Here is a 10,249-nt window from a genome sequence, read left to right as displayed (position 1 = left end):
ATCGCCAATAGCCGAAACATCCTTTGCTGCACCTCACAGCTCGCGACTACCGAAAATGTCGCTACCGAAATTTAAAGGGGAATATTCAGAATTTAAAAATTTTATGAGTCTGTTCGAGAGTTTGGTGCACAACGATCCCACAATCCCAGACATTGAGAAATTTAATCACTTGGTAGAGTAAGAGTTGGCAACCCTGGACTTAAGGAAAGTGAAAAGGTCAACCGTGAATTAATTATTATCGAATATTCAGTGATTATTGTGAAAATATTTTACAAATCAGTGTTAATTCGATAGAAGAAAGTTTTCCCTATCGGAAGTGTATAAAAACAAGCCAATTTTACGGCTAATAAAGCACATATTGCGTTAATAAAACATCGGCGCTCATTCTGAGCAGTGAATAGTGCTAATCAAACAAAACAAAGAAGAAAAAAAAAAAAAAAAAAAAAAAAAAAAAAAAAAAAAAAAAAAAAAAAGAGCAAAGTCATCTAACTGAGCTCAACTCAGCCAGCTGAAAATAAGCTCGGCCTAAAACTATGCTAACATTTTATGCTCCAGTAGCTAATCGTTATAGAGTTGCCATCGCGTAAAATATTTCCAAATAAATACTCATTCTATATACAACTGCGTTGAGGCATCGAAAGGCAGGCTACCAAGTGCGTTGTGCCAATATTAAAACGACAACAATATAATATAACTTCAAACTAACAAAGATGATATCATATCGCGAGTGATATCCGGTGGTCGTATATGAATATATATCGGTCACTAAGCTATCGCAAAACAAATAAATTCAAGTGTAACTATGTTTAATGTGAATGTGGCAAAATGAGTGTCAATAACATTATAACGAATACACCAAATGAGTATATACTCAGTCAGCAGAACCAAGCGCTGTTTCAAGAGAATTATCAGCGCAGCCAAAATGAACAACAACTATACAATCAATGGCAATATGCTACCAATGGATGGCAAATTGCAAACAATGAAATCATCCGATTGAATGCTTTCACATCGGATTTACAAAAACAAATAGATGAACTGAAGGCAAATCTATTAAAAGGGAGACCAGGTACTCCCTTTTTGATTGCTACAAGATCAGCAACCCCTGCTTCATCAAGACCAAGTACACCAACCCATGTTAATGGCGAAAATATTGAGTATCATACAGATGAGGATGAGCTGGCTAAAGAAACTGAGTGGATAAGGGTTAAGCATAAAACCAAAAAAAGGAAAATGAATACAACACCCTCTCCAGCCACTCCCAAAAATAAAAATAAAAACAAAAACAGCCAAACTAATACCAAAGAAAATAAAAAAGAACCGATGCCACCACCTATTATACTGGAGGATATCACATCATATGAAGTTCTCTACAATCAATTAATATCCACAATAAATGCAGATGCATTTCAAACAAAAATTATTAATGATACAACTGTAAAAATCAATTGCATAGATTCTGAAGCATACAGAATAGTAGTTGGAACATTAAACAGAAATGGAAACTCATTCCACTCTTATGAAAATAAACAAACTAGAGTGATAAGAGTTATGGCAAAAAATTTGCATCACACTTGCAACCCAGAAAATATAATGAAAGATCTGATATGCAAAGGATATAAAATAAAGGCAGCAGTAAATAAGCTAGCATGGAAGAAAAAAACTCCTCTTAATATGTTCATGTTGTTTTTTGAAAATAATGAAGATATTGAGAGAATATACAAAATCACAAATATACTAGGCTGTCAAGTAGAAATTGTGCCGATTAAGGGAACTAAACTTGTCCCGCAATGCAAAAATTGCCAAACATATGGGCATACCAATAAATATTGCAGCAAACCAGCTAGATGCGTTAAATGTGCTGGTCGACATCATACACAAGAATGCAACAAAACAAAAGAACAAGCGCCAAAATGTGTTCACTGCGGAGGAGATCATCCGGCCAACTACAGAGGATGTATTGTAGCAAAAGAGTTGCAAAAAGTGAGAAACAGCAAGATCCAAAAACCTAAAACTAATAGTAATAATAAAGCCAATAAAATTATCCTTAAGCAAGCCCCAGTTATGCAAACTGAAAATAAAATTAAGGGCACACAAAATAAATTGTCATATGCTGCTGTCACTAAGTTGAATACAGCAGAAAAAAATGTGACTGACAATCAAAACAATAATATCAGCCAAAGTCTACAACTCATTCTGAACAAAATGACTATACTTGAAAAATCATTTTCAAACATGAATGAGAGAGTGATCAAATTGGAAAGTAGTAACAAAAAAACTACTTCCAAACCTAAAAGGAGATAATGGCCAATACAATTAAAATTATGTCATGGAATGCAAATGGACTACTTAAACGTCAAGCTGAGTTACAAGCAATCCTAGACATAAATAAAGTAGATGTGTGCCTAATATCAGAAACACATCTAACTAATCAATCGTACATTAAATTTCGAGGTTATAAAACATATCGCACAATTCACCCAGAAAATACTGCAAAGGGTGGAAGTGCAATAATTATAAAAGAAAATATATATCATCACGAAGAAAACAAATTTCAAGCAGAAGATATACAAGCAACTATGTTAAGTATTAAAACTAAAAATCAAAATATTACCACAGCTAGCTTATATAGTCCCCCAAAACACAATATCAAACAAGAACGTTACTTTGAACTATTCAGAGCTGTTGGAAATCGATTCATCATAGGTGGTGATTATAACGCTAAACACACACATTGGGGATCGAGACTCACAACAACAAAAGGAAAAGAATTGCTAAATGCAATACAAACATACAGGTGTGACGTAATTTCTACAGGGAAGCCCACCTACTGGCCCACTGATCCTGACAAAGTTCCAGATCTAATAGACTTTTTCGTCACCAAAAACCTAGGAAGTAATTATATGCAAATAGATGAAATCTTAGAGTTAAACTCAGACCATTCGGCAATAGTATTAACACTAAGCGAAACTATAATTTCTAAGCCAACAAATCCAACTTTAGTCAACAAAAAAACGGACTGGGAAAGCTTTAGAATAACATTGGAAAATAGAATTGAACCAGCGGTTCCACTACAAACCGAAGAACAACTAGACCTTGAGGTGGAAAAACTAGTCAACGATATACAGTATTCAGCATGGGAAAATACACCTGAAGTCAAAAGAAAACTGAAAGGCAATTGCTATCCTAAAGAAATAGTAGAGCTTATTTCAGAAAAAAAAAGAAAAGCGAGAAAAAAATGGCATCAAACCAGAAACCCGCGGGATAAAACAATACTGAATAATTTAACATCACAATTAACAAATGAAATTAGACAGTTAAAAAATGACTCTATAAGTGACTTTCTTCGTGAGCTTACTAACGACTCCAGTACTGAATATTCGCTTTGGAAGACTACAAAAAATCTAAAGAGACCAATCATACAAACACCTCCAATTAAAAATGTGGATGGAAGCTGGGCCAGAAATAATGAGCAAAAAGCAACAATATTTGCAAATCATCTTGAAAACATATTTCAACCAAATGCAGCTAATGGCATTAATCCCTTACCATACATTGCAGAACAAATGGACGGGATAATACCATTCGTCACTCCGGCTGAAGTCAAAAAAGAGATCAAGAGTAATATCAACCCTAAGAAAGCACCTGGCTTTGATCTTATCACTGGCCAAATACTAAAAGAACTTCCAAAAAAATCGTTAATGAAAATAACCAACATAATTAATGCATTACTTCGGTTACAATATGTTCCACAACTTTGGAAAGTTGCCGAAGTTATAATGATACCAAAGCCAGGGAAGCCGCCACATGAAACAACCTCATATCGACCAATATCATTGCTGCCGATTATGTCAAAGTTGTTCGAGAAACTTCTCTTGAAAAGGTTAAAACCAATTATCGAAGAGAAACACCTCATTCCTGATCATCAGTTTGGTTTCCGAAATCAGCACTCTACAATTGATCAGGTACACCGAATCACCGACATAATTGAAAAGGCGATAGAAGAGAAAAAAGTTTGTTCGACAATATTCCTGGATGTTGCACAAGCTTTTGACAAGGTTTGGCATGAAGGATTAAATCATAAATTACAAATACTTCTTCCTGCTCAATACTCAAAAATTTTAAAATCATACATAACAGAACGTTACTTCAGAATAAAACAAGAAGACACCTATTCTGACCTGAAAAAAATTCAAGCGGGAGTACCACAAGGAAGTGTACTAGGACCAATCCTATATCTCCTATACTCTAGTGATATCCCTACATTTACAAATAATACCGTTGCTACGTTTGCTGATGACACTGCAATAATGGCCACTGGTGAAAACAACATTGAATCAACAGAAAAATTACAAACAGCCATTACTGAGATACAGCGCTGGACAGTCAAATGGCGTATAAAACTCAACGAAACCAAATCTGTGCACGTCGACTTCACTAATAAAAGAATCGACCATAAACCAGTATACATCAATCAACAAATCATTCCGTACGAGAATTCAGCGAAATATGTATCTTGGCATGACCCTTGACGCAAAACTCAGGTGGAAACCGCATGTCAAGAAAAAACAAGAAGAGTTGAAAATAAAGTACAGAAAGATGTACTGGCTATTGGGTAGACATTCTGCCTTGTCAACATACAACAAGCTGCTCTTGTATCAGCAAGTCCTTAAGCCAATCTGGACTTATGGTATTCAGCTCTGGGGATGTACCAGTCAAAGCAACAGAATGATCATTCAACGATTTCAAAATAAAGTGCTCCGTGCTATTGTTAATGCTCCGTGGTACATCAGAAATGACAACTTACATAAGGATTTGGATGTTGAAATTGTCGACAACGTTATCAAAAAGTTTGCGCAAAGTCATGAACAACGACTTCAACAACATGTCAACATTGAGGCCCTCCAGCTCCTCGAAAACGATGACTTAACCAGAAGATTAAAACGAGTGAAACCATTTGAACTTGTGTAAAAAATAGTGAACTATCTATAAACAATACATAATAAATAAACCAGTCACAAACAAAAGTAGTGACCAAAACATTTACAGAAACAAAAAGTGCATATATCATAGGATAAGTACTTTGTAATTTTAACCGTATCAAATTAAGTCAAATTCAAATAGCTTATTAGTATTTGTGCTAGATTGCTATATAATAAATACACCAATAGGTGTTTTTTTAAAAAAAAAAAAAAAAAAAAAAAAAAAAAAAAAAACTTGGTTAACTGTCTGTCTGGTGAAGCTTTGGGAACGGTAAAGGCCTTCCAAATGTCGGTGAAAATTATTCGAAGGCGTTGGCTAGTCTCAAAAAAGTTTATGACAATAAATGCTTAATATTTTTCGACACAATTTCCAAACTTTTTGAACTGCCAACTATCCCAAAGCCATCTGCGCTTTCATTGCGCACAATGATTGATACAGTGTCGGCTGTTTACGACTCGTTGCTGTCGTTAGGTGACGAGAAAAACATCACAAACGCTATCATAATTCATCTCGTAATGTCAAAAGTTGACACCGTTACTCGGTCAAAGTGGGAGGAACAGTTGGATTATGATAAGCTGCCATTATGGCATGAGTGTGAGGCAGCATTAAGTAAACGCTACCAACATTTATCTGCCGATGAAGCCTCAACGTCGAGGCTAAAGCCGTCAAACAGTCACAGCATTCAGAAACCACACCTTCATGCGGGGAGGGCAAAAGCTGCCCTAGTGACTTCGAATATAAAACAGCCGGTGTGTCCGCACTGTAAATCAAATGATCATAGTATACCCGCGTGTCCTACTTTTAAAACTCTCTCTGCTCAGCAGCGATTTGAGTTTGCTAAATCAGTCCCCTTATGCATAAATTGTTTGCGAAAGGGGCACTCAGTTTCAAAGTGCAAAGCGGATCGGTGTCGTGTTTGCAACCGTTCGCATCACACGTTGCTGCACCAGTACCCTGTATCCTTTGCAACTGCACCACAACTTTCGACCTCGCATGCCATGCACACGACGAGTACGCCAGATCGGGTTATGTTGGCTACAGCCGTAGTCAACGTAAAACGTAGCTCCGGAGAGTACCTTGCTGCACGAGCCTTGCTGGATTCTGGATCTCAGGTGAATTTCATGACAGAGGATTTGGCGCAGAAATTACGAATTTGTCGCGAAAGTACGACTTTAAATATTATCGGCATCGGAAATGCAACCAAAAAAGTAAGGACAAAATTAAATACGTTTGTAAAATCGCGGGTCAATAATTATGAGTTTTCGGCACAGTTTTGGATAATGCGATCCATTTCAGTCAGCCATCCAGATCGTAACGTAAATATTAATGGCTGGAAAATTCCTAAAAACATTAGCTTAGCGGACCCAGAATTTTATAAGGCTCAAAAGGTAGATCTTTTGTTAGGTGCTGAAACATTTTTCGAGCTTTTAGCTGTAGGCCAGATCAAGGCCAGCCCCAATCACCCAACATTGCAAAAGACACTTTTAGGCTGGGTTGTGTCTGGCAAATACGCCTCCAACCAACGTCCTCCTCCCACAGTCAGTAGCACATTATGCCATACTGAACAAGATCTAGCAAATATAGATTCCATTGTCCAAAGGTTCTGGGCGATGGAAGAAATACCTTCAGGAGCTAGTTCGACAAAATTCACACCTGAACAAATAGAGTGTGAAAAATTTTTCGTAAAAACTACTAAAGTTTTGCCTTCAGGAAGGCTTCAAGTAAGACTGCCTTTCAAAGATGACCGTAAATTACTCGGTAATTCCTATGAAACCGCGTCTCGGCGGTTTCAGGCCCTGGAGAGAAAGACCTTGAAAGATCCAGAACTTCGTCAAATGTATCTGGAGTTCATGAATGAATACATCGAATTGGGTCACATGAGCCCAACAAATAATAAGATCCCGAGTGAGCCACACTACTTCATTCCGCATCAATGCGTTCTTCGGCCTGAAAGTACGACGACTAAATTACGAACGCGCTCGCTGTTTATATGTATTTCAGGCAATTGTTGTGTTCGCGCATCCCCCCGAAATAAACATTCTTGAAAAGGCTTAAGAATTTTTTCAAATTACGTGTTGTTTTCGACGCATCAAGTCGTACCTCTTCTCAAATTGCGTTGAATGAAATCTTGATGGTTGGGCCGACCATCCAAGAAGAGCTGTATTCAACACTTCTTCGTTTTCGTTTGCATAAATATGCATTTACGGCGGACATTACTAAAGTGTACCGCCAAATTCTCATGCACGAAGAAGACAAGAACTTTCAGCTTGTAGTGTGGAGACGACATCCATCTGAGCCACTTCAAATCTTTCGACTTAACACCGTAACATACGGCACTGCGCCTGCTTCATTTCTCGCTACACGGTGTTTACAAATGCTCAGCGATGCCAATACACATATGTATCCACTCGGCTCAAAGGCAATAAAAAGAGATTTTTATGTAGACGACCTGCTTACAGGATCCGATAATTTCGAATCTCTAGATCTTATTAGAAGTGAGGTAGTTAAAATATTAAACTCGGCAGGATTCAATTTATCTAAGTGGTATTCAAATCACCCATCATTTTTCGATTGTGAGAGTTCTGAGAAGGCCTTAAACTTCAATCACACAGACTCCACAAAAACACTTGGAATCCATTGGTTGCCGAAGGAAGATTTGTTTCGGTTTGTCTTAAATGACAACTTTACCAGTTTACGAGCCACTAAGCGAAACATATTATCAGTTTCGGCTCGTCTTTTCGATCCTCTTGGTTTACTTGCCCCACTAGTTACCAAAGCAAAAATCTTATTGCAAGAGCTTTGGCTGCAAAAACTAGATTGGGATGAGTCGATTCCATTGCACCTCGACACCAGCTGGGAAAATTTCAAAGCCAATCTACTGCAGCTACCATCAATAAGCATTCCTCGGTTTGTACATACCGAGTCGAGTGCAAGCTGCCAAATTCATGGCTTTGCCGACGCCTCAATTCGAGCGTATGGCTGCTGTATATACATACGTAGCCATTCGGCTGGTGGAACAAAATGTACGCAGCTTACTGCAAAGTCTAGAGTGGCTCCGCTGAAGACTAAATCTCTTCCGCGTCTAGAGCTCTCGGCAGCCCACTTGCTGGCCAAATTATGGTCACGAATAGCGCCAATGTTGAGTCGGTCAATTGAAAATATAAACTTCTGGACAGACTCTGAAATTGTTTTGCATTGGATCAAAACGCATCCATCTGTACTACAGACCTTTGTTGCAAACAGAGTGTCCGAAATCCAAGAGTTGACGGATAAAGCTACTTGGCGACATGTGCCAACTAAGCAAAATCCCGCGGATCAAGTGTCTCGGGGTTGTAACGTGGACGAATTGAATAATTCTATCTGGTTTAGTGGTCCACAGTTCCTCCTAGAAGACCCAGCGTTATGGCCAACAACCACCCACTTCCAGCTCTCTCCAGGAGACGAAGCATTAGAGAAGAAACGGAACGCAACAGTTTTAGTTGTTTAAGCAAATGAATCGCATCCAATTATGGAACTCACCAAAAGAGTATCTCCTCATCAAAAACTGCTTCGTATTGTCGCTTACATATTAAGATGGATAAAACGCATTAGAAACCCATCTGCGACATTCACACAAATGCTGACGGCTGAGGATATTAAATTAAGTTTCCTCAAAGTCATTCAGGTGGTTCAACATGTTGAATATGGTGAAGAATTATGAAACTCACCAAAGGTACCACCCTACCCTCAAGTTTGCAAAAACTTAATCCGTTTTTGCACAACTACTCGGAATTGTCGCTGTCGTTTAATTTACTCCGAGTAGGAGGCCGCCTATTAAATGCGCCTCTCCCATATGATGCCAAGTTCCCATTGCTCTTAAGCAAGAACTCGCACTTCGTTACCACATACTTACGGTACCTACATTTTCGAAATCACCATGCTGGAGCAAAGGCATTGGTAGCGCTTCTCCGAGACCGCATTTGGCTGGTCAATGCTCGAGAAACTTGTAGTCGTACCGTTCGAAACTGCACACACTGCTTTCATTATAAGCCGAAGCTGCAAACCCAAATAATGGGAAATTTGCCTGCCGATAGGCTTCGTGCACTACGACCCTTTCTAATATGTGGAGTAGATTTTTGTGGTCCCGTATATACTACATTAAAAATACGAGGTAGACCCCCAGTAAAAACATATATCGCAGTGTTCGTTTGTTTCACTTCAAAGGCAGTACATTTAGAACTAGTAACAGACTTGTCTTCTAATTGTTTTATTTTCGCCCTAAAAAGATTCATTGGACGCCGAGGAATGCCGCGGAAAATATACAGCGACAACGCCACCAACTTCGTCGGCGCCGATCGCAAGCTTCGCGAGTTGAGGGATGCTTTCGAGGCCCAACAAACGGAAGTACAGAAATACGCAACGGACGAAGGATTCACCTTCGCCTTTATACCACCCAGGGCACCGCACTTCGGCGGGTTATGGGAGGCGGCAGTGAAGTCCGCCAAACACCTTCTCGTGCGCGCAATCGGCAACGCGCTGCTCACCGCCGAAGAACTGCAGACGCTGCTCGTCGAGGTCGAGGCCGTACTCAACTCGCGACCCCTGGTACCACTGAGTCAGGACCCGAACGATGGAGAGGCCCTAACACCAGCGCACCTACTAGTTGGGTGCCCCCTTCGAGCGCTGTCACCAGCCCAAGTATCGATGGGCCCAAGGCGTTGCTGCGACAGATGGCAACTTGTCTGTTGTCTCAAGCAACAGTTTTGGCGACTGTGGTCCAGGAACTACCTGTTGGGTCTTCAACAGAGGAGCAAGTGGTTGCATCCGAAACGCAACCTCGAGCTGAACGACCTCGTCCTGGTTCAGGAGGACAACGCACCACCGCAGCAATGGGTGCTCGGCCGCGTCGCCGCCATCGTAACAGGGCAAGACGGCAAGGTCCGCGTAGCAGACGTGGCAACCAAAGCGGGCGTAATTAAACCCCCCGTTCACAAGCTCGCCGTACTGCCATCAGACATTGAAGGACCATGAGCCTTTCAAGGTGGCCGGTGTTACGCCAAATGGCCTATAGTTTTAATTATTAATTTAAGTAATTATCCGAAATGAATTTTTATAGTTTTAATTATTAATTTAAGTAATTATCCGAAATGAATTGTTATAAAATTGTTCAAAGTATATTCTGCCATAATAACACTATGTATATATGTATAAGTACATAGAATAACATAACATAACATTAATTATACATGGTCCGTTAGTTAAGTTTTCCTATATAAACATGAGGTAA

General features: G+C 39.4%; 1 protein-coding gene across 1 annotated transcript; it reads left to right on the top strand.

Moving 5' to 3' along the window:
* The first annotated feature begins 825 nt into the window (after positions 1-825).
* Positions 826-9,993, top strand: LOC128870229 (uncharacterized). Its single transcript, XM_054112828.1, has 3 exons — positions 826-1,437; positions 5,385-6,583; positions 9,249-9,993. The coding sequence occupies exons 1-3, from the start codon at positions 826-828 to the stop codon at positions 9,991-9,993; spliced, it is 2,556 nt and encodes an 851-aa protein (XP_053968803.1).
* The last annotated feature ends 256 nt before the right edge of the window (positions 9,994-10,249 follow it).

This window comes from Anastrepha ludens, chromosome X (genome assembly GCF_028408465.1).
Source record: "Anastrepha ludens isolate Willacy chromosome X, idAnaLude1.1, whole genome shotgun sequence".
NCBI classification, from domain to species: domain Eukaryota; kingdom Metazoa; phylum Arthropoda; class Insecta; order Diptera; family Tephritidae; genus Anastrepha; species Anastrepha ludens.
Note: the sequence above shows the minus strand (reverse complement) of the source record. Positions and strands in the feature narration are given on the sequence as shown.